Raw genomic sequence first — 25,869 nt, 5'->3', positions numbered from 1 at the left:
TTCAGAATAGAAATCTAGCACTACAAAAGGCTTTCTTGCCCCATTTTTTTTAGCTGTAACTTGCAAGTAGAATTACAAAAGACCGTCCCCACTTGAGGACATCCAGCACATTTCTTTTCAGTGTGGGCATTTTGCTGTACTCCATTCAATCCCTACTCTTTGGAGTTGCCAAGCTCTCCTTTTTGCTGCAATTCTACCATTTGGAACATCCTTATGGTCCAGTCACACTCCTGGCACAAAGCTTGAAGCCAGACAGTGTGCCTCTCTTGAAGTGCCTCTCTTGTGTGGACTAAATGGAAACTCTGAGAGAGACAACCTGCTTGCATAACACCCAAAAAGAAGATATATTTTATCTTTCCTGCCATTTGTGCATCCCAGTAAAAAAGGTGTATATTCACTTAAAAGGTTTTATCAGTTAGTTTAACTACTGCATCATAAAAAATGTTATAATTCCAAAATTCTTTCATTTGCAAATGCCTAAAACAAGAAAAACCTGCAGCACAAGGCTAAAGGATTGCAACCAAGTTTACTTGCATGTAAACATGGGGACAAAATCGTGTTATAATTCTCATTGATTTCCCCAGAGAATCCCCAATCTGATGTATGGACAGTTTCATAACATGTTTTAGCTTCATAATCCTTTCTATTCACAATGTGGCTAGAAATACTTGCTCGACTGATTTCCCTTGCTTGTTAGTTGGTCCTGAGCCCAAAGTTTCAGTCATTTCCAGGAGGCTGCTGCATTAAGTGTTTTGTAGCAAAGATAAAGATGACACAAGGGATATAAGTCTTCACATAGTTCTTTCTTGCATGCAAAAATAAAGGAACTGAGAAGTTTTCTCTTCACTAGCATGAGATTGTGAAAATTAGTGTGCATTTTATTTTTTGCATTTGGGATGTTGTTTGCAAAAATATGGCAAAAACCCCTTTTGTACAAAATAACATGCATGAAAACAGTATAATTTGTGCAAATAGTTTTGGTCACAAAATGGAGGGGGTACACAATTTATTTTCATAATTGCATTTTTCATGAATGAAAAACTTTTGGCAGTTGACCATTTTCTTGACAGGGGTATATCCGTGTTTCAAGACATCACATATCCCTCTGTGGCACCTTAAACTAGTTTTATTTATTTAATGGATTGCAGTCCACTATATTAGATGCAACAGATGAAGTGACACAGTTATAGTGCTATGATTCCACTTGAGCTGCCATGGTAGCATTCTGTGGAATCCTGGGATGTGTCATCTGGTAAGGCACAATTCAAGAGCTAGTGTGGGAGTAATGATCAGAGCATTGGACTGTGACTCTAGAGATCAGAGTCTGAATCCCTGCTTTGTGTGGAAACCCTCTGGGTGACCTTAAGCAAGTTGTATTCTCTCAGCCTCAGAGGAAGGCAGAGACAAATCCAACTCTGACCAAATATTGCCAATAAAACCAGGTGATAGGTTCACCTTAGGGTCACCATAAATTGCAAATGACTAGAAGGCAGACAACAGCAAGGTACTACTATAGGAGCTCTCTGGCTCAGAACTGCAAATATCCCATCTTAAACTGCAAATCCCAGGTTTCAATAGCAGGTAGCCATGGCAGTTAAAATTGAATCATCATATATAAAAGGTTAATGTGAAAGGAATCTGGAACTGCTGTGCATAAAATCTTACTTGATTAAAACTGGTTAATTTTTAAAGTGCCATGGGACTCTTTGTTGTTTGTGTTTTAGGTTGGATCTACACTGCCAAGTAATATAGACTCATATAATGAAGTTCAATGTTGTTAAACTGCATTATATGGGCCTACACTGACCATATAATTTAGCTCAACTTGCATTATTTGGAATCTTCCTCAGAAAGTTTTAATAGCGAGGACTAAATAAAGACACTTTCAAAAGTAATGTGAGTGGGAGTCTTACTTTATTGGTGTGTTGCACAATGTTTTTGAAATACTTCTTAAATTTATTTTAAAGGGCATTTTAGAGTTATTTTGACAGATATTTTCCAACTTTATACCACTCAGTTTTCAGTCCTCTATTTTAAGAAAGTAACAAAGGCTAGTAGAAAAACAATGAATAATGCAACAAGTTAGTTGTCATCTTGGGAAAGAATTACTTTTAAAAAGCAACTTTTCAAGGTCTGAACAAATTAATATAGCAATCTGAAATATATGGTAATTAAAGACAGCAGTTAGAAGTTACTATGAAACTTAAGTACATTTTGAGAACAGTTATACTTTTAAATAAGATAGACAATTTGATAGAAATATGAACATAATTCTAGAGTTAAATAACAAACACACATACATATAAAGAACCAGTAGGTACAGTGGTTTAAGAGTTGGGCTGTGATTCGAGACCCGAGTTTAATTACCATCTTGGCCATAGAAACCCACTGGATGACCTTGGGCGAATCACACACACTCAACCCCAGACAATCCCACAAAAGGGTCACTTTAGGGCCGACATGTCAAAAATCTCTTGAAGGTACACAGCAACAGCTCATACATACTCCACATAAACATTCATAGCACACACAATTTTAGGTAGTCAAACTTAACAAATGCCTTAAGGCAGTACAACTACTGAAGGACACCATGGTCTTATGGGAAGAACTTTAAATGGCCATAGGGCATTCTCTAAGGCAGGCCTACACAACCTGTGGCCCTCCAGGTGTTCTGAACATCAGCTCTCAGAATTCTTGACCATTGGATAATCTGGCTAGGGCTTCCGGGAGTTGCTGTAAGGCATTCAGCTAACATTTCTTTTCTCTTTATTCCACCACCCTTTTAAGTTTTATAATGTCATCTTTCTGATAAGTTGGAACAACAAAGGAAATGGTGCAGCTTTCCAGGAATTGATGGAGGACAGCTTCTCAAAACTCTAGTGGTGAGAAATTTTTGGAACTATATCTGGAGAGCTACACAGTTGTCACCCCTGTTGTAGAGCAAGCCTTGCCCACAGCATTGGCTCTGGCACACCCAGTATGGTGTCCCCAATAGTGATGCTGAGCTGTCTGCCAGTCACATGCTGTTATCCTGAATACTATTTGGAGTACCTTAGTTTGTGAGGTATGGGTTTCAGCAAAAGGTAGATAGGGATCTACTGACAGATGTCTGAAATAGCTCAGCAAGGACTTCTCTCAACGTTTAACGTCACAACAACAACAAGGACGTCCTCCCATCTTGTAAGAGGGAAGAAAATCAAGAGGATTTATAAACTCATATACTTACTGGGGGGAAAAAGACACCCTGTCCTTTCATTTTATATGTACAGTAGAGTCTCACTTATCCAACACTCACTTATCCAACATTCTGGATTATCCAACGCATTTTTGTAGTCAATGTTTTCAATATATCGTGATATTTTGGTGCTAAATTCGTGAATACAGTAATTACTACATAGTATTACTGTGTATTGAACTACTTTTTCTGTGAAATTTGTTGTATAACATAATGTTTTGGTGCTTCATTTGTAAAATCATAACCTGATTTGATGTTTAATAGGCTTTTCCTTAATGCCTCCTTATTATCCAACATATTCGCTTATCCAACATTCTGCCGGCCCGTTTATGTTGGATAAGTGAGACTCTACTGTATGATCTCCCCTCTATATACTGTTTCACACCTGACTTCAGTGGTTGGATTTTGGATTTCAAGTAAAGAAGAAAGTATATCCTGCAGGCTTGAAGTATAATTAACCTCAGTATATTTTATTATACATTCATGTTTTTCATTTGTATATTAAGAGCATATTTTTGCCTACCAGTTGGATTCTCAAGGGAAAACAAGCTACTATATTGAAACAGATAATCTGAAAAATATAAATTAATATATCCAAGTTCAATCAGGGACACAATGCTCTGCAGGATTAGTTGCAGAATATTTTTCATAGAATGGATTGGTACCTGGCACCAATAAAATGGAGGCTTTGCATATCAGTTATTAAATAATTCTCATGGGAAGTGAGAATTCTGGTCAGGTTTTGCTTAGAATAGGTATGTAATTTCAGGATTCAGAATTTGTGTGCTGACAATGTTCCAAGCATCATCCATGGATTAGGGCTCCTGAAACAGGGATGAGGAAGAATTGCAGCTCTGGTTCCACATGATTTCAGGTTGTGTAGCCAATAGGAACAATCAGTAATGGGCTTCACTGTGGACTTGTTTCATCTTATGTAATATAAAATGGGTCCTCATCATTTTTCAGTTGCCTTCATTGTGCCAGCTTTTAATGCTGTCTAGTCTTCCAGTTTACAGGGCGTCTTTACCTTTTGTTCTGAACCTTATAAGCACTTAGCTGTAATTGTGACAATGCACTGTAGAAGGCACTGTTGATCAACAGAAAATAACCAAAGGGTTAGCCAAAGATTGATGTCCTGAAGATTTTTTTCAAGAGGATTGCTTTCAGTGAGTCACAGGTAGTCAGCTCATGGTAGACAGCATCTACGATTTCAGAGATATGTGGTTTTCCTTTAAAATGAAAGGGAGAAAAACATTTAGCATTATAGCATCCTAGCCAAATGAAGACCATACAAAACATATTCCAATTACACACATAAACATGAATATTGTGAAACCAAAAGTTGTTGTGATGCCTGCCAACCGAGATGGTTTAAGAGGGATTAGATGTATGCATGGAAGATATGGCCATCAATGGCTGCTCAACATATTATATATAGTCATAACCTCTGAGAATGTCCGCCATAGATGTGGGCAAAACATCAGGAAAGTATGCTTTTGGAACATGGGCATACAGCCCAGAAAACTCACAGCAGCCCAGTGATTCTAGCCATGAAAGCCTTTGTCGACACATTATATATTCGTTCAATATTAGAAACAATATGCCTCTGTAAACCAGTTTTTGTGGAATATGATTGGAAGTCCGCCTCCTATATTCAAACCTGCTGCCATTTGGTTGGCATCTGTTTGCCCACTATGGGAACAAAATGCTGGACTGGTTAGGTATTGAGTTTGAGAACTTGACTGTTATGTTCACATTTTTGTTCGAATCAATGTGTTGATTCAGAAAGAAGCAACCTTTTGTAACTTGACTGCTCATGGTGCTTCACATCCACTGGTTATTAAATCATAATCCTTGAATGAACAAAAGATGGATTCTGAAATATATCTGTCTAAGTATGCTGAAATGACAGCCACAGTTAGATAAAATCTTTAGCTGCAAAAATGGTCTTATTTCTCAAGTGAACTTTTGCTTTCACTAAATTGTGAAAACAGATGATTAATTTACTATCCATCTAGTAAAACATGCTTTGATTTCATAATTAAACATTACCTACTGGTATTTGAGAGTACAAAGGAAAAATTGGCAATGAATTAAATTCTAACCAATAGCAGCCACTGCCTTTATGATTTCAAACATGCAACATGTCTTTGTATAACCTTTGGGAAGTAATTACTACAATAAAAAGTATAACCCGGTTAGAAACATTAAAAAGTAGAGGATATGAAGGGGTTAATTTATATTTCGAGCATTTCTCACTGTTGTATGAAATAAAGATTCATTGATTCATTTGGGCATAAATAAAACTTTTTAATGGAAAAGTCAAGGAAGCAGTATACTACCTGAACTACATTACAAGCAGTAGAGCTGTCATTTAAATTTGACATAAGGAGTATAGATATAAGAGCAGCTACCCAAACAGTTTTTCATCCTCAACCTCACAAAGCATGATTCCAAATGTTTGTTGCCTGAATGCTGTGCATTTTCTTGCCCAGGAACCAATTATGTTCAGTGGAATTTGTAAAATTCCATAAACGTTTTCAAAGCATTTGGGACCTTGCTTCTAGACAGCCATTTTTGGTTATACAAATATAAACTAAAACACCACACACACAAATATAAGATTTATATGTACACTTAAGCCCATATAAATCAAATGTAAAACATATATCTATATTGGATTTTGAATAACAAACAACCTAGTATTTTCTTTAATATTATACCATAATATTAAGATAAATATCTAGCACAAAATGAAAGTGGGTTAGAGATGAGTGCTGCTAATTTGTGTAGTATCAGCAATAAATTATATGGAGTTCAGTTGTGTATTATTGTGTGCCTTCAAGTCATTGTTGACAACCGTAGTGCAAACCCATTACAGGGTGTTCTGGGGCTGAGAATGAGAAACTCAACCAAGGTCACTCAGTGGGTTTCCATGGCTGAGTAGGAAATCGAACCCTGGTCTTACTCCCAATTAAATGTACAAAGAATTACAGAACAATATTACAGTATTCAAGCACGATTTGAATAATTTAATTCTCCACCTATTTTTAATAAGGCAAACTTCTACCATTTAGTATACTCATGACAGTTAACCTAGATTTGTTTTTGTCATGTTGAAGTGGAATTAGTCACAACTGTTTCAATTCAAAAAAGGTCATATACAACATGATGCTAAAAAGGGCAAAATTCAGTAAGATGTTAAATCCATCACTTCAAGTGTCATACCCCTTCGTATAATTAGTCACAACCATCATAGGATAGTGTAGTCCCCTCCTCCCTCTATGAATTTCACCCTCGCTTTTCCCACTTGAGCCCCGATTAAGATCTCTCATTCAAAGCTGTACAAACTACACCTCTTCCTAGGGAATATGGATTTGGATACCATAATTCATGTCTTAATTACCTCTGAGTTGAACAACTGTAATGGACATCATATGTGGCTGTTCTTGAAATGTGTTTGGAAGCTGTAAGCTAATGTAAAACATGACAGCCAGGCTATTGTCTGGAATGTGATTTAAGAACCATATGCTACTAGTCCTAAATCAACTGTACTGCCTTCCCATTTATTTCAACGTTTGATTCAAGATGTTCAGTCTGACATACAAAGTCTTAAATGTCCGGACCCAGGATAACGGAAATACAGTTTCCTTCCGTGTGAGCGGCATGGAGTCTCAGCTTTGATGTTAGTCCCAGCACTTCTGAAGTTTCGGTTAGAGAGAACATGAGATGGGGTATCCTCTTTAGCTGCAGTTTAACTGGGGAACTCCTTCTCAAAAGAAACCATGTGGGTTCCACCCTTTAGGCAACCAGATGTATATTATTCTGTATTTTCTTCCTTAAAACTGATTTTAAAATTGGTTTTAATACATTTTTAAAAATGTTTCATTCAATATTATATACTGTTTTTGGACATTTGGTGGGAATAAAACAGACAAACAATAGCACCAGAAGGACTGCCTGTTGGAAATTGTATTCTTGGTGCACTCTCTAGAATGTCTATACAAATGTTCATTAGTATGCATGAGCAGAGTTACTTGTGCCAAAGAAATGGCACTTTATCTAGGCACTTCTGTTGTAATTGTAACAACCTCTTCCTCTTCCGTTTCCATAAATAAAATATTCTGGAACTTCATAGTTCAAGGAAATTAATACCTTTTGTTTTTCCTTTCTCCTGTTGAAACAGTCAAAAATTGGGCCCTGAGCTGCCAGTGTCCAGATGTCCAACATCTGTACAAGTTTTTTTTTACAAAGAAAGAAGAGATAATGGAAACTCGAAACACTCTGTGCTTCAAACCATCTGATTAGCTTTAGATCTTCCAGAACATCGTATTGTTTTCAAGTCATTTTTGCCTATGTAAAACCCTGTCTTCCCACACAAACTGATAAGCTATAATACATCAATTTCCCCTGAAGACATCAGACACAAAAGCTTTACAATTAGGAACAAAGTAATCAAATCAAAGTCTTCAGATCATGAAGGTTCATGTGACAACAGCTTCTGCACAGCGGGCTATTGCCTAGGGAGAGGACTCTGCAAATGTAGGTTTTGTATAAACATGAAAGGTTATTACAAAGGATATGTGACCTACTTCCTTCACTAAAGGGTGCAGCTTTTCTATGTATTATTTCCTTTACACCAATTGAATACTTTAGGTAGTGGAGGCTCTAGTACAAAAACTGTATTCCTATAGAAACCCACAGGAAAAAAGAGTAAGTAGAAATGGATGGAATTTTTCAGGCAATGCAGAGTCAGGATTGAAAGGTGCCATTTGACCTGGTTATTTGCAAGTAGAAACTATATTAACCATACTTTGGGCACAATTATATGGTAAAGATTTTTCCTTGAACCCATATCATTTCTGAGCAATGATGAAATGTTGTGGAAAGAAAGTCTCTAGACTGAAATTATTGTTTTGGGATGCCTCCTATGGACTCCTAGCACTAATCTTTTGTTTTTGCTTTCCTATCATATTGTGTGTCACAGCAGGATTCCAAAGGGTTTTCCCCAAGGCACACTTAAATATGTTCTTTAAAACACAAAATAATATTATGAAACATTTAACTTCAATACTGGCATAGAGTGAAGTGCATTGATAATTTCTCCCTACACTAAAAGAAAACCCACAATACTGTTTCTTCTGCACGTCTTGCTGTTTCCTTTGATCAAAGAAATCCGATCAATAATTCTTTTCTCTTTTTACATCTTTTCTAAAATATTTTGATCAAAAGATGAATACAAGTCTCTATTTCAAAAATCTCATCTTGTTTCAAAAAGTAGTATCTACACAATGATGTGAATACAGACTTGGATGCATACCTATCTACTGGAGAAAGTAAACAGAAGATGGGGAAAGGTCATTAGGAGGTCAATCAAAAATCAGTTTTCTAAAGTTATATAACAGAAAAGGATAGAATATATGTGGGTGAAGAACACAATGTGTCCCTACAATAGATGTGGGGAAATGTTCTGGTCTTTCAGATACTGTTGAACAATAGGTATCACCAGGTCTTGCCTTCATAGCCAATAGTGAGGCATAATGGGTGTTGCAGTTCAATATCTGGAAGGCAATAAATTTTCCATTCCTGATTTATACAATAAAAGTCCTGATCCTGGTTATATGTTACTGACCCTTTCAATATACAGTAGAGTCTCACTTATCCAACACTCGCTTATCCAACGTTCTGGATTATCCAACGCATTTTTGTTTTCAGTACATCATGATATTTTGGTGCTAAATTCGTAAATACAGTAATTGCTACATAGCATTACTGCGTATTGAACTACTTTTTCTGTCAAATTTGTTGTATAACATGATGTTTTGGTGCTTAATTTGTAAAATCATAACCTAATTTGATTTTTAATAGGCTTTTCCTTAATTCCTCCTTATTATCCAATATATTCGCTTATCCAACATTCTGCCAGCCCGTTTATGTTGGATAAGTGAGACTCTACTGTAAATGCTTTCCATGCATTAAGGCACGGCCTTACATATTGGGTAGAAAAAATGTAAGTACCATAAATGGCCCTAGAAATTCAACTAGGCATGATGAACTTTGTTGTTTCTACACACAGTTGGGAAGAAAGGGCAAATGATTGCCTTTATGCCCATGCATTAGTACAATTTACATATTGGAATCATGTGTATCTCAAACCACTAGTTTGGTAAGTTGGGACACTGTAGTGCAAATGTGATTTTAGAGCAGACAAGATCTTGAATTATCCATGTTTAACTATTGTGCATTAAGCCAACTAGTTTGATAGAGACTTGGCGCTTCAGGCATAAGTAGCTATGAGGATTCTATAGTAGAAACGGGCAAGCCTAGATCTATACAGCACAGATGAAGCCTGCATGGTTTTCCAGATGTTGTTAGATTGCAATTCCCATCAGTTCTCATTATTAATGCTTTTCATTTATACTCTGAATTCCCCCACAAAACTGGGACTAAAGGCAGCTTACCGATTAAAATAAATAATTAAATTCATAACAATTTAAAACATCAAATTAAAACATGACAGCATTTTACAAGCCCTTTGTTTAAAACTTTCACTTCCAAAAGCCTGTCAGAGCAAAACCGGTTTCCCTAGCTGGCAGAAGGACAGCAAGAAGTGTGCAATTTTGTCCTGCTGAGGACGGGTTACAGAGCCTAAAGGCAGTCACTGAGAAAGGCCACATCCACCACACTCATGAAGGTTGCGGGGCTGAGAGAAGAGCCTCTCCTGAGGAACTCAGGGCTCAGCCAGCTTTGTATGGGGAAATAGGGTCTGCCAGATAGTTTGGACCCAAGTCATATAGAGCTTTACATATCAGCACTTGGAATTGTGCCTGGAAACAGACTAGCAGCCAATGGAAGTTTTGTAATCAGGAAGTTGCATGGTCCTTGTAACCAGGCCAAGTTACATCCTGGATGTTGTTCTGTATAACAACTGAATTTTTAAAACACTATGCAAAGGCAGTTCCATGTAGTGCATGTTACTGTATTCCAAATGGAAAGGTAGCTAAGTCACGTGTCATCGTGGCCAGACTAGATGTCACCAAGAATGGGTGCTGCTGGCTCACTAGCTTTTAAGTATGCAAAAGCGCTCCTGGTCATCACTGAAAGCTGCCCCACAGGCTCACGACTGAGTCCAGGAGTACACCCATACTGGAAAACGGCATCTTCTGGGGAAACGCAACCCCATCTAGCACAAGATGAGTCCCTCTTCTTCGATCTACCTTATACCTACACTGTTGCTTATGCTAGATAATACTGAGGGAAGCTGCATCCAAACAACTTCTGGAGGGCCACATGTGGAGAGCTCCTAACAAATTGACAAATTTGTCAGAGACCAAGATAAGAGAGGACAGAATGAAAGAAATGCATAAGTCATGGGGAGGAGCAACTATCCTAAATGAAGAATCAAGAACTGGATACTGTGAGGAATGCAGAAGTCATTCAAAATTAGCTTAGATAGCCAGGGTAAGATTTCTTAGGCCCTCTTATGTTAACATGTTTCTATCTATGAGTGAAAACTAAACAGGCAGCTGATATTTCTCATGCTTATCAAAGTTCCATTCAGTTCCATGTAGAAAACTTATTTTCCCCAAGATCTTTTGACTCTTATTGCCACAGAGTCCCAAGACCATCAATATACGGAGCATCCTTAACATCTTTCAAAGGGTGCTGTAAGTTACTGTATTCATTAGCAGACTTTATCACCAATCTTGAAAGCTATGATATATGACAATGTACAAGACTCATAGTGCTGTTTCCACAATGAGGCAACACACAATTTGATGGATCATCTGCTGAGCTGGGATGATTTCTAATAGAATTGCTGGTCAGTGAGGGACAGGTCGCAATCTTGACACAGAGTGCAGCAATACTTTCCGCCTATCATAATCCGTCACAGCACTTTAACAGCATATCCCTCATGGGATTGTTATTGATCCCAAGAGCAAGCAATGCTGCTCTCCTTGAGAACACAAAGGCCTTGCTAAGCTGGAAAGTGAGTGAGTTAACTTAATAACTTAAATGTTAGTTTCCCACTCTTCTTCCTCCAGATCATCAGCTGACTTCAAGCATGTGTTAAGCATAAAAGAGAAATCCTCAAATATATCCATGTAAACAACGTGTTTAGAAACAAAAAAGGAATTAAGTCCTACATCCAGTGCAGCTAGATTTGAATATCCATTTGGTTTTCAAAACATATTATAGCTTGTTTCTCAGACCCTGTAACCCCCTCCTTACTAAGAAGCAAATACATAAACATTTAAATGCTTGGAATCATAGAACCATATGGAAGGGACTGCAAGGGGCACCTAGTCCAACCCCTGCCATGCAGAAATCCAAAGCAGATGAGTTCTTAAACTGTACCTTCTTTTAAGAACAATTCAAACTTTGAGTGCATACAGCAGGGCTTTCGTATTAGTGGCACCACACTGTGAAAAAGTTTTCCAGCATATGCCACCTAGTTCGTTGGTGAAAGTATTTTTCCAGAGTGGGAGGACCTAATGTTCAGTGTTTTATAGATCTATATTTTTAAACATGTTTTAAAATGTGTATTTTACCTTAATTTTCTCTTACTGAAAGCTTCCTTTTCATGGCTGTTGAGTACAATATATGTGTTTAAAAACAAACATGTGAATTTGAAATTGCTGCTTTTAAATGCTATTAATATGGGTTGTTGTATGTTTTCCGGGCTGTATGGCCATGTTCCAGGAGTATACTCTCCTGACGTTTTGCCCACATCTATGGCAGGCATCCTCAAAGGTTGTGAGATGATTTGAGCTATTAATATGTGTTATTGTATTACTTTATGTATTTTATCTGTTTTATATATTGAGTGTGTAACTGGTCTTGTGTTTAAGCAAAATACCTGGGATTTGTTGGCCATCTCCCATTCAAGTATTAACAAGGGCTCACCTTGCTTATCTTTCAAGATCAGGCCAGATTTGCTGCCTTAGTCCTTTTACAATTCCATTAATCTAATGGATCTACTCTAACTGGAATTTAGATACCTGTTTTTCTAAAGACAATATTGACGACCATTGTATTGCTGAGGATGCTTATTATGTTGCAATGTTTTAGGCATTTATTTAAAGATTCATTAAGGGAACCATTTTTTCTACATACATCCATTTTATTTCCACATGTGTTTGTACTAGCTGGAATAATAGCCTCTAGGAGAGCACAGAGTAAGAAGTAAAAGGCTAAGACTCTTCCCCCTGAGGCTCTTTTCCCTTTAAATACATTTTTCAATTTCAGTGAACACCTAGTGACCCAGATTGGAATACTCATTGTCTATCTGTCTTGATATCCATTTGAATATTTGTATAATGTTTTCCACCATTATCATACCACAATTCGGTAAGGTAAAGTTACAGTCTATGTTTCAGATGGGGACACTGAGACTGAGCGAACGATAGAGCTGCCCAGGGCCATCTAGTAAGTTCATAGCAGAGGTTAGTTCTGAAGCAGTGACTTTGTCCCAGGACTTAGGCAGAGATTCTGCACACAAGACAAAGGCATATAGGCTTGACATCAAGTCCTCTGAACTAAGGAACAGGCTGCCATTTACTTAGACTAGTGATTCTCAGCCTTTGTTTCCCAGATGTGTGAGACTTTCAGGATTCCTACATACTTGAATACTGACTGAAACTTTGGAAAATCAAAACAATGTGACGTACCAATGGTTAAGAACCACTGCTTTAAACTAATCTAAAACTTCTAGTGCTAAACATTTTAGAAGAAGACAAAGCCTGAATATCCCGGTGGGAAGTTATTAATCTGGATGTTTTGGTTCACCCTCCCAAAATAGCAACTGACATCCAGGCTTTGCTGCAATAAACCCAACTGAACACCAGATATGGTTTACTTAATTGAGACCTTATAGTTGTCCGTCCATCTGGAGGGGGTAGTATCAAAACTCGCTGCTTTCTGATACTTCTTTCCCTTGCCATACCAAGTCCTGAGGTTCCTGAAGCAGCTGTAAAACATCCAATAGTTTTTCTTCTACCAGAGACAACTGTCTCTGTCTCCATCTTCAGTAAGTCAGTCTTCTCCACTTTTTGCTACAGTTCCCCTAGCAATGCCCTTTCATCTAGATGACAGATAACATGAGAAGGACTATAGTACAAGAAGGAAAAGTATATCTCTTCCTCTTTTTACCAGTACTAAATGCCCTGGACATATATTTTGGAAGCAATGTTAATTTTACTAACCAAATACTGTCAGTTAAGTATGTAGTCAGTGGGAAGCGAATGCAAAGATGTTCTCTTTTGCTTAAGAAGTACACTGTGGACAATTCAGTGTACAATTCAAAATAATCTCAGGAGGCGTTCAGATAGGACTACATCATCATCATCATTCTGTGGCAAAGCTTAAACAGTTTACTTTTTTGGACTACAACTTCCAGAATCTCCCAGCCAGCATGACCACTGGCAATACAGACCAAAAATTAAATTTCCTAACTCTGATCTATTGCATATGTGTGCTAGGTGAAGCAGTAATAATTCAAGATCTCCCTTGAATTTTCCCGTTTTCCTTCAATTATGATTACCTTGCAAAGCTCTTACCAAAATAACACTTAGCTGCACTCCTGTGAAACACTTTAGATTGCTTTATCCGTATCATTAAGCAGAGAAGAAAATATTGGCATAAGCATTCGTTTCATTGGGACTGCCTGCAGGGTGAAGTTAAACATATACTTAAGCGCTGGTCACTTTTTTTAAATTTATGATTACTTTATATAGTTGAGAGTTATTGATTGCAAAGTCTCATCAATGCCTAGTTCCATCTAGCTGACTTGAAGTGTTCTCTCTCACCAACATATTAATCCACAAAGGGATCTTGTAGCATCTTAGAGACTTACTGAGAGAATGAAGTTGGTAGAATATGGTTTTGTAGACCAAGTCTCAGATGCATGGAGATGCTTGCATCTAAAGATGTAAACTTATCAATTATTTATTTATTTATATCCCGCTTTTCTCCCATGGGTGGGATTCAAAGCAGCGTGCACGGCTAAAACAGCAAAAATACACATAACATAAAAATTCACCATAGAATCATAGAATAGTAGAGTTGGAAGAGACCTCAAGGGCCATCCAGTCCAACCCCCTACCAAGAAGCAAAAACTTAATCTACGAAAGCTTACACTACCAACTTTGTTCTCTCAATTAGTGTCTAAGGTGCTACAAGATCCCTTTGCATACTGATACTCCAGACTAACACAGCTATGTCTTTCAATATATTTATGTATTTCATGCATGTTAGAGGGTCAATGTCATATGAGAAAAACAAATAAACTCTAATGAATCTAGGATTTGAAGAATTCAGTTGCAACTTTCATCTTAAGTTCCATAACTTGCTTTCTTGGCACCATCTCCACTCAGTTTATTAGGCTCACCATGTTGCAGTGCTCTGATCTGCAACAACTTGTCAATGCCTTAACCTATTACTGTCCAGTGTACACCCCATTGATTCCTTTCCTCTTCTGTACATTTCTGCTTCTTTTGAAAATCCCATACTGTAAAACAGGAGAACAACTAGCTGTTATGTGCTATTACTGGCCTCAGTCACAACCAGGAGTTATAAAGTTTAGTCTGAAATCCAATTGAGAGTCCTAAACAGAGGAATCACACTTGGTAAGTCGACATTAAATATATGTTCCATTGGTTCAATGTGTCTAATGTAGTCATAAGACAGGCCTTTATGAAAGAATGGCAAAAATTCATGTGTGTTGATATTTAAAAAGGCAACAGAAGAAATGAAAGAGATGGAAGAACAAACTATTTGATGGTTTTCTCACTAGTGATTCATGAAAGTCCAACAAAAATGGAGGCTGAACATAAGCACTTAATAGATCACATTTGTGTGTGTGTGTGTGTGTGTGTGTGTGTGTCAGGAGTGACTTGAGTAAACTGCAAGTTGTTTATGGTGTGAGAAAATTGGCCATCTGCAAGGACATTGCTGAGGGGACACCTAGATGTTTTACCATCCTGTGGGAGGTTTCTCTCATAGATCACTACAGTAGTAACAAGTATTGTTTTTATGGATAAGATCCAAAGTTCAAAGTTCTGCAAAACTCTTGGCAATAATAACACATATCCTCCTTGTAAATTCAGTTCTTTGCCTTCTAATAAATATATGGAATAGGAATGGGTGGAAGAACAGTGCTAAATAGTCTACTGATTGCTTCTCTTAAGGGCTCTACTCTCATTGTCTGCTTTTATGAACAAAGGAACTCATTATTTCTGTCCTTTATCTTTTCTTTTATTATTTTTAAAATGGCAAAACAGTGGCATTCTGCTATTTGAAAAAAGGGAAGAAAAATAAATTACTTGAGGTAATTAAAGTCTGTTGTAGGATTATAATATATTGGGGCAATTAGGAGACACCATTTAGGGGATAATTAAGAGATTATTAATCATTAGTCCTCCATCTATAATATAGCATAATACACAAAAGATTGGAATGCAAAGGAAGATACCATCTGAATAATCCACAGAAGGCTGTGAATGAAGGTAGCAATACTAGAGAATAAGGCTAATGTGGAAGCAACTCTTGTTTCCCTAGTTCACAGGAAAAAATGCTAAAATTATAAAATTAAATGATTTGCCCAAAACATACAATGGATTAGATTAATTTCTCATAAACCAAATCAGATTAAGGAAACCTCCCAAGAGACCGAATCTGGCTTAATGTTGTATCATTTATAATGGCTAAAAATGGATCAGAATGGTAGTTAGATATCAAACAGGCATGAATTCTGAAATCTGAAGATAGCACTCAAAGTCTTTGAGTAAATTACCTATATTGTAAGATACAGGACACAAAAGTCTCTTGGCAACGCATGCTGCACAAAATCTCTCTTTTCTGCAAAATAAAGTTCCTTGTAATCAGATCTATAATCCATGAGTCTTCTGAATGACATGCTATGAAGCATCTTTGCCTGTTAAAGGCTAATTTGAAATGTGGGCATGATCACAGAGATTAACATACTTGCAAGACTTGAAGGATATTGTGTAAATGGGATTTGCCAGTTTGAAGCCAGAATCACTTTGGCTCAAACTGCTATGTAGACAAGGCATGCTGAAATTACAGTATTCTCAACCCAGTTTCTTTTAATGCTTGTCTGTTGTGTTAAACAAATGCTGTACTATTTGGAATATTAGATTATCATGTTCAACAACTACAATACCTTGGATTAGAGCAAGGAAGAGTAATATGGACCAGGGATTTGTATGTGGGTATTTCAACTTAAGTACTTTGTTTCTGTCCGGAAACCTGCTTCTCTGTTAAGAATTTACACCATGTCCCCAGTGTCATTCATTAATGCAACAGGAGAATATGCAGCATCCTTGAACATTATCATTCTTTGCAATTGCTTGTTGCAACTCAAAGTTTAATACATTTATTTTTATTGCACATTGGAACAAAATCCTGTGGGATAAATTCCTTCTTTTCCAGTCCTTGTTAATCCTTTCTTGTCACTATATTTCATCTTTATTGCAGTAACAGTTGCAAGAGGGCCCTTTGGAGATGGAACCAAATTGAAGGGCTGCTGCACAATTTTTGAAGAAGGCAGCTTTTTTCAAAAAAATTATTTGCTTGGAAAATATTACCCTAATCAATATTTAGTAACTGAACAGCCACTTCAACACTCTGGAGAGCTGTGAGTAAATAATGAAATAATCTATGATCCATCCAGTGTTCCTCTTAGAAGGTCATCTGAAGTGCTGACAAAGCTGTAATGTATTTTTACTGGCTCTTGGGGAGCATAGCTTCAGACCTACTTTGTTCTATATCCCAAAATGAACTCTTCATCTCTAACTTCTCAGTTAATTGGAAACATGGGCAGATGACATAGTTAATCTTATCTGCCAAACAGTGAATTCCCATTTCAACCCCCATTTCCACAGCAATGAAACTCACAAACAAAAGGTTGCTCATTCTTCATGCCAATGGCACTGTCATGAACCAATCAGCAGGCAGGCTAAGAAATATCAGTGCTTTCCAAAAAAACAGTATCTGTGGGAGTATTTACACTACATCTTCCTCCTTCCACATGCTCTCCAGCTAGCGTGTTTTTGTTTCTATCACTGTTTGCATACAAGCAAAGTATAGGAACCTGAAATCCCTATCCAATGTTTCTCCTGTGTATCAGAATAATGCTGACTGCATGAACAACAAAGCCAATGAAGCAATTATAGGGACCCTTTTCAGCAGCCCATGGTCAAAGACTCCCTCTTACCCAATAGTAACAAGATATCCCAAAAACTAGCCAGACCATGGGTTGCCATAATATTGGATATATAACAGATATAACTGGTTTGCTTATGAACAAACAGTACTAAATGATGCTATGTAATCCTTATACCAGTTGTGCACTATGCTGACTGTTCAAGTTTTCAGTTCTTTGTGGTTACCTAGTTTACACAACATCACATCCCTTAAATGTGGCTGCTACTATAGTTTTTGGAAATGATGATTGCAGTAGTATGATTGCCTGTCCTGAAGCTGTGATTATATCAGAGTTACTACTGAAAAACAAGTCTAGCACCCTTACATTTATACATTTTTAGCCACATCTACTTTCTTTTCATAAAAAATTCCAAAAGTACTTGGGCAGTATAAAATTGTTAGACTCAACCACAGCAGACATGGAGAAACATGGCAGATGGACATTTGGTAATTTCCACTGATTCAGAAGATCAACTGAGGAGATTTAGTATAGAACAGATCTTGTATGATTTTCATTTGTAATAATTAACAATATATTAGTAGAGAGGTAATGCCTAACAATGGTTGTTATCATACCCAGCACTTGCATATCACTTTTGTCATAGCCCAAATTTCTTCTCTTCATGGGGTCCAGCTAATCCACTTTGGATGCTGTGTCAAACTATATAAATCAGAACTGAAAAAGGAAATGAAATTGTGCATGAGACTGGAATTTGGTGGGGCACAAGTGAGCTAGGTGCCCAAAAGTACGAAGAGTCTTGAATGAATTTCTATTATGGATAAGCCAAATAGTGGGGGAAACAGTACATTTCAGGGGTGCTCTACTAATGATTTCTGTATTTGAAAGTAAGAACAAGGATTTTGTAAACAAAAATCTAATATTGAAATTAGAATAAGTAGAAGTAACAGAACTGAGGAGGCTGTATTTTTATAATACTACGTGAGTGGTAGGAGGGGTAGGAGGAGTATGTATCTGGAAACAGATGATGTGACAAGACAATTGTTATATGTTGAATATTTTGAAATAAATAAAATCCCGCCCCAAAAAAGACAATACAGAAATTCTTCACATAGCATTAAATCCTAATTTTTCTTACATTCAAATCCAACCTTTTGTGTACATAATTGTTGCTCCTTGGTCAGTGTCCACACAGAGGTGTATGAAAGAACAGTTTAATGACCCTGTGTGTAAATCTTAGTGGCTAACTCCCTATGTAAAGGGAAAGACAAAACATCTTTTTAGTAGATGAAAGTAACTGTACTTTTTGATTAATTTGTCCAGAAAAGGTCATGTGTTAGGCCCAGCTTCACTAACAACATTTTATAGATTCAAACTTGATAAACTATCAACTTAGCTTTAGGATTTAGTAATGTTTTCTTCAATCTATCATTTATGATCTGACACCTTCATTAAGCTTTCTTTGGAAGATGTCCCTCTGAATTTACCGTGGCTACAGACTGGAACACACTCAAAAAGGAATCAAAGTCAACAGTCCTTTTCATCTCCTGGCCTTTGTACTTTTAGATTGGATCAATTATTGATCCATACATGGGGCTATTACTCTTGACCTGCCTGCAGCTGACGCAAGTTCTATTTTGTTTCCTTTCTCTGCACTGACTTTCAACATATGATTTTTGGATGTACAAATAACAAGCCCACACCACCAAGGTGCCATTTCACCAAACCACCCAGTGACAGTCAGCCTGTAATTTCTACTAACAAAAGAAATTGAAGCTGAACATGAATTTAGCTTCAAAACAGCAGTGGACACAAAAAGGATGGAACAACAGGTTGGGTGATGTCCTCTCTTAAAACTTGGGCAGACTTAAGAGGAAAGAAAATTAGAATCTGCAGTGGAAGTCAAGATGTTTGCCTTTGTGCATTTCCCACAGAACCATGAGCTTTCTCCAAAACTTAAACAGTCCTCAGAGGGAGTGTCTTACTGCATTTTAATAAAAAAGGAATGGAGGCTGGAGTCTTATTGGGGAGTTATGTAGAAGTAATTATTATGTTTATTATATCCTGCTTTTTCTCTCCACAAGGAAACTCAAAGCTTCTTTCTTGCAATTTGCACATCCCCTTCTCTGCACAGAAGCACTTTGGAATCCCTTTCTCAGATGCCGTTCTGCCTCATTAACACTATAGTTACCTCCCTCCCCAAAACATCCCTGGACATTTATGTTGGCAGAGCTTTATGTTTCTCTGTTGCTTAGTATAATTCCTGCCAGAGAAAATAACATATTATCTACACTCTCAGAATACAAGTCTTCCCTCCCCTTTCTCCTTATAAACACACACATACATCCACATCTTTTCATTGATCAGTAGACAGCATCGAGAAAGTTCCATTTAAGCACTCTCAACAGCGAGATGTAGAGCATGCAGGAAACCTGTGACCTTCCAAACATTGGATTGTAACTCCCATCATCTCTGAACATTAGACTTGCTGGCTGAGATGAAAGCAGCTGGAGTCCAGAAATACCTAATGGGCACACATTTCAAGTCATAAAAGAAGACCTTCTTTATAGTCTTGTTAATAGGGAGGAAGTCAGAAATTTACAAAATCAACAAAAATATGATTGGAAAGCGAAGCCTGCCAGCTTGAAGAAGGCTATTTCTCAAATGCTTGCCTCCTACAGGGATCCTTAGGACCAAGGTGTTTGGAGAAGGCTATCTTGGAAAAATCACATATCCTATGGCCGAGGTGACTTTTCAAGCCAGCCTTTGTAACACACCGTGGCTTTGAGGAATGGACCGGAATCTAGACATTGACTAAACAAGCTGCTTGAAGATTGTAGCAATTCTTTCCAACAGTTTCTCTGTCTTTCCTTGTCACTGATGAACAATCCTGCAAAAGTACAACCACGGGAATAATGGATCATTATACTACAACAAGATCCCAACCACCATATGTGAGAAGCCTTTTAGACACCAGCAACGCTCCCCAAAAGGCAAACTACAAACCTATTTACCTTTTCCATATTTGTTTCCAGTATTTTTACTTCCTGCCCTTTCACTTCAAGCTGTTCTGTTAACACTGACAACTGCTTGACTAATTCCACAATGGTGTTCTCATGGCCTTCCTTGCTGGCGTTCTCAAAGTGATATATCAGCTTCTTCATCACTGTGTCATCACATCTGTAGATAGAAAAGATTCCTTTGATTGTGTGTCTTTCCATTTTGGTGTCATGAAATGATAGACAATGATGTATGGTGTAAAATATTTGAACCAAGCACTTCTGGAAATAAATCCAGTTTCTAAATATTAGCATTTAAAAATGCATGATTACCAGCACAACAAAGCAGGACACATACATTATCTGTATAGAAAAGCCATTTTTGTTGCCTTGTTGAACCCCCTCAACTTGGAATAATGAGAAATAGGCCTAGAGCTGGCCCTGAACATTTTGCACCTTGAGATAAAGGACAAAATGGTACTCACTTTTTGTACAAAACCCAATGAAAGTGGCAGTTAGCACAACCTCCACTGCAAATGAGAGCACAGGGAAGGAGTTGTGGTGCAGGCCACTCTGTTTGTTTCCCATCCATCAGCAACTGCTGTTGAACACAGTTGCCTCCATTTGTCGAATGGCTGGGCTGATCCTAAATAAGTCAGCTATTTTATACTGGCATTTGGAATTATTTGGAATTAAGTTTTAAAATGGTATTTCTGAAAGAATTCCTCATCTAGGATAAAACCACTGACCTTAGTTTTGGCAGCAACTTCAGAAAGCTCAATGAAGACCACCAAGTATGATGCATGTTTCTGGGGTGACACAGAAAACCCTCTAACAGCTAAACAAAAAGCTGTGTTTTGTTCTTCTTTGATGTGAGTGGCAGCAGCAGGAACTGCAGACCGACTCAGATTTGTATGCACATCCGTCCCTTAGCATGGCAATATGTTCTTTAAGACTATAGCCTTTGGCACTTTTCTCTGGCACTGAGTCACACGAGTTAAATGTACCATCTGAACCTTGTAAATGCCAGAGAAGGCAGTGTAGGAAGCTTCCCTCTCATCCGTAGCATCTTCTTGAATCAGATGGAGTTTAATTACCATATGCCTCTTGCTGCGGGGGACAATTGGGGAAGTGCTTGATGGACTACTTGCCTTTAGGGTGAAAAATGTGTTGCCTCCCAGACTACAACTCCCAGCATTGTTCACCTCTGGCTACATTGGCTAGGGTTGCTGGCACTTACAAAACTACAACCTTAAGAAGTCTACAAAACCCCAGCCCCTACTACACACCTGTAACACATTTTATGATCTAAAACTTACAATATATGGCATGTTGATATTTTTTTTCAAATACAAGGGTAGCAGTGACTATAAGGCAAATTGCAAAAGCCATATTGTGGTAATACCTTTATCAGGACAAGTCAAAAAAACACAAACATTTCTATGCAAATTTCTGAAACTCCATGTTTTTTCATCAGGCAAAGACATTTTTAAAAGCAAGCAGGGAAAAGAGGAATGGAATGATTGTTTCAAGTAATGTCTGCATATTAAAATGACATGCTATAGGAGGGTGGATCATTTGACTGTTCTTTAAAATATTAATATTGCTGATGTTGTGTTTCTTCAAGTTGTTTTTGATTTCTGGTGATTCTGAAGCAAACCTAGCACAGGACTTATCCACAGAGATTTGCCTTTGTCTTTCTTGGAGGCTTGGAGAGTGTGACCTGCCCATTGTCACCCAGTGTGTTTCTGTGGCCAAGCAGGGAATAAAACCCTGATCTTCAGAATCTAATGCTCAAATCACTACAAAAATATTTACATCCAGGCTTATATCCAGTGATCTCAAGCTGGTGTACAATACATCAACCCAAACAGTTTTAAACTACTTAAAATAAGAATGTAAAGGCTAAAAGCCTATTAAACTATTTAGCACTTGAAATAGAACAGATAGAAAAAACATTTAAATAATTTAAAACCACACATGTGTGCAAATTTGGATAAGATACCTCCGCATTTTTAGAAAATAGTCATATCTGCATTAGAAAGATAAGAGAGTTGGTGCCAGTTGGGCATTTAAAGGGAAGGTATCCCATAACAGGCCTCCTATAACATACTGACTATCAATTTTAGGATCTTTAGGTTACAACCTAAAAAAATTAAAGCAATAAATGTTGGTTTTCCATTTTGAAAATGCAGCAATAACTATGAAACCTGAAACCCAGTTATATATATTGTAAAACTCACTCACTCCATTGTAGGTACAGTTTTCAGAAAGGATAACCAAATATTGTTTTAAATACAAATAATTTTCTTGCTGAGACATACCCATTATTGCAACAAGGAAGTCTGGCAAGGAGTTTCTTCACTTCAGCAAGTTGACACTGTTGGTTTCCTGTCCATTTCTCTTCCTCTTCATCCGATGCAGCCTGACCTTCCACAGAACGAAACATCTGGTCTTCCACTGAAACAAAAAGCAATTTTTACCTTTAAGAAATTCTGTGGTACAGGAGGTAACATCTTAAAATAGCAGAGTTCTGAGCTTGATAAGGTTACAGTATTGGATTACAATTCCCCAAATCCCTTAGCTATCTTGGAGAGTTGTAGTTTTTAAAAAGTAATGTTGGCAAGCTCTGTTTTTAACAGGGGATTCATTTTAAGAATGATCAAATGGCAGTCTCGAATGGGCTGAAATGTTACAGTCATTCAGTACTAATTAAAAGAGAAATGACACAACCTTCCACCATGATTTTGCTGACAAGATGATTTTGCTACCTTAAAAGCAAGCACTGAAAGCTCCAGTTACTTTCTTAATACATAACTATTGGCACCATCCACCTAGAATTATATAAGCCTTATAGAAATAAATGAAACAAACACGTAAGCATAATTTTCATTCTTCTTGGCGGAGTTTACTCAAGATGAAGTACAGCTTGAGCCAATTTTTATAGTAGTTGAAAAAAATGATGAGATTCCTTGGGAGTAACTGCAATTGAAAGTTTTCAAATTCAGGAAATGTCCTCGTATGAGTTCTTGGTTCCCTGATGGCCAAGGCCCTTTCCAGTAGATGTAACTCTATAGCCTCCCATCCCTGAACACTCACCTAACTATTGTCAAACTGGGAAGCTTTCTCTTACAATCTATCAGAAGTGAGAAGAGGATGCTGGAGGAACAAGCAGGCAGCAAGCAATGGCATGCTCTTCAATATTTCAGAGATGAAAACATAGGGAAGGGTTTGGATAGCATAGGGAAGAGTTAACGCCCCTGTGCCCCTATTCAGAAGATTTCACCTCGCCTTCTATCCATGTGATACTTGGATTTTGAAAAAATTGACTTGTTGTTGAAAGAAGGATTGGTGATAAAGCTTCAGTGGAGACACCTTTCTATGATAACACTTCCATGAGTGAATCTCCCTTCTGAGGGGTAACTTTGTCTCACTTCCTGTTGTCACCCCCATTCTTAACTATGAGTTGTTTGTAAGTCAGGGACTGCCTGTATATGCAGATCTCTTTCTCAGAACCTAAGAAACTCAAGATTTGACCATAGTGTGCAAAGTTAACCAACAATTTATGCAGTTTAATAGACTTCGGTATGCACACACCACAAAACAGAGTTCAGTATGTGCCAGGATATGAGTGGACAATTGGTTGGGATGGAGAGACTAGAGGAGGTCTTGAAGTTCTCTCAACAGATTAAAAAAAAACAACTAGCAATGGGATAGCACAAGTGTTTTATCAGAATAACAAGAGCCTGATTTTAGCACTCAAATGCTGACATGGCAAAATCAGTCAATGGGAATATTAAAAAGACAATTACTCTGGATCTGTGGATTCAACCAACCATGGATCAAAAACATTAATTTAAAAATACAATATTGAAATATTAAAAAATATAAACAACATCTCCAATAATATTTTAAAAGAACATTTAAAATTATATCCTATGCCATCCAGTGGCTTTGCAAGAGAACTGTGGTGGAAGCTCTAGTGTGGCACTCCCTTGCTGAGGGGAAATAAGCCACTGTGGCAGGGGAGAGGAGACCAGGGCCTGTGGGCAGATGGCGGTGACTGCTGCCTTGATAGCGCATACACCAGGTGGTAGGATAGATCAGTGGCCAGGGAAAGAATGAGACTAGTTGAGAGGGAAAGGCAGGATGGATGAGCAGCACTGGTTGCCACCTTCTGGGTGCACATAGAGGGTGGTGGGGTAGAAGCGATCGGGTGGCCAAGTGGAGAGAGAGGGGGGACTGGTTGTTGGGGAGGGGCGGCTGAGGACTGTACGTGGGGCAGCAGTTGCCCTTGTGGGTCCTTGAGTTCTCTTTTCATCTATATATATAAAAGGGTAATGAAATTTCGGCCTAAGACAAAACAACAAAACTACACATCTCAGAAACACTAAACTTGCCAGCACAACCCCTCATCCATGCCTCTACGTTCATACAACAAAAAGAAAAGAAAAATAAAGTCCTAATTAGAGGGAGAGGAATAATTGTTTTTATCCAATTGCTGCCAGTTAGAAGGCTAAGCTCCGCCCACTTGGTCTCCTAGCAACCCACTCAGCCCAGGGGACAGGCAGAGTTAGGCCTCACTTAGTGTGATGACTCATGGGCCATGTAGTCCCGTTCCTGGTACTATTGAGGCAGAAGAAGAGGAAAACTTGGGTTTCCCACCGTTTCAGCCAGAATTGGAGCCCTTGCACCTGCAAGATGTTTGCCCACAAGAAGTCAGCCAAACAAGCCTTGAGCAGAAATCTCCCCCATTTTCTCGCCGGGATTATTATAATCAAGATAGGGGCGCTCGAGAGGCGACTCGCCGGAGCGCCAGGATAGCTGCCAGACAATTAGCTGATTAAGTCTGCTTCCCTTGGGAAACTTTAAGGAGTCATGCATCTGGACACAGTATAGGTTTCGTTTCTTGTTCCCCAGAAAAAGTGTTCCTTGGCGGGAAAACAAGATCCTATATAGGTGTTTGACCGCAAAGGAATCCTTGCGGAGTCAATTCGTCGGCTTGAGGAGTGAAATCGTGTGTAGACTTCGTACTCCAGTTCCCAGATCCCGGATCAAGTTTCCAGCCCAGCCTTGTACCATGGACTTCTATGGACTCAGTTTTTGATTCATGTTTGCCTTGTTTCAAGTTTGATCTTGCCAAGTTTCAAGTCTTGCCTTGCCTTGCGTTTTAAACCACGGACCTTGCTTCTCTGATTCAAGCCTTGTTTTCCAGTTTCCTTCGGATTTACCTTAAGCCTCAAAGACTATGGACAGTTCCCCACACTATTGCTTGTCAAATAGTGTGTGTTTTGGTGAAGTGGATTATAACTTTGGACTTTAATATCTCATATTGGACATTGTTTTCCTGGACTATATTTGACCTTTCCTGAAAGGTCTACTTCTGAACTATATTCTTCACTTGTTTTTATTGACCTTATATAATCCTTTAATAAAGATATTAGATAGAT

General features: G+C 38.0%; 1 protein-coding gene across 2 annotated transcripts in view; it reads right to left on the bottom strand.

Moving 5' to 3' along the window:
• Nucleotides 1-1,895: 1,895 nt before the first annotated feature.
• Nucleotides 1,896-25,869, bottom strand: part of efcc1 (EF-hand and coiled-coil domain containing 1) — a 101,663-nt gene continuing 77,689 nt past the window's right edge. The window contains exons 4-6 of one of the 2 annotated variants that reach the window (XM_062973856.1): nucleotides 22,744-22,879; nucleotides 20,435-20,600; nucleotides 1,896-4,464 (exon numbers count right to left, since the gene is read on the bottom strand). In XM_062973856.1, coding sequence (XP_062829926.1) covers nucleotides 4,438-4,464; nucleotides 20,435-20,600; nucleotides 22,744-22,879 — 329 coding nt within the window. In that variant the 3' untranslated portion in view covers nucleotides 1,896-4,437. Of the gene's footprint in view, nucleotides 4,465-5,524; nucleotides 20,311-20,434; nucleotides 20,601-22,743; nucleotides 22,880-25,869 lie in introns of those variants that run through there. The other variant, XM_062973855.1, reaches the window with a different exon arrangement.

This window comes from Anolis carolinensis, chromosome 2 (genome assembly GCF_035594765.1).
Source record: "Anolis carolinensis isolate JA03-04 chromosome 2, rAnoCar3.1.pri, whole genome shotgun sequence".
NCBI lineage: Eukaryota > Metazoa > Chordata > Lepidosauria > Squamata > Dactyloidae > Anolis > Anolis carolinensis.
Note: the sequence above shows the minus strand (reverse complement) of the source record. Positions and strands in the feature narration are given on the sequence as shown.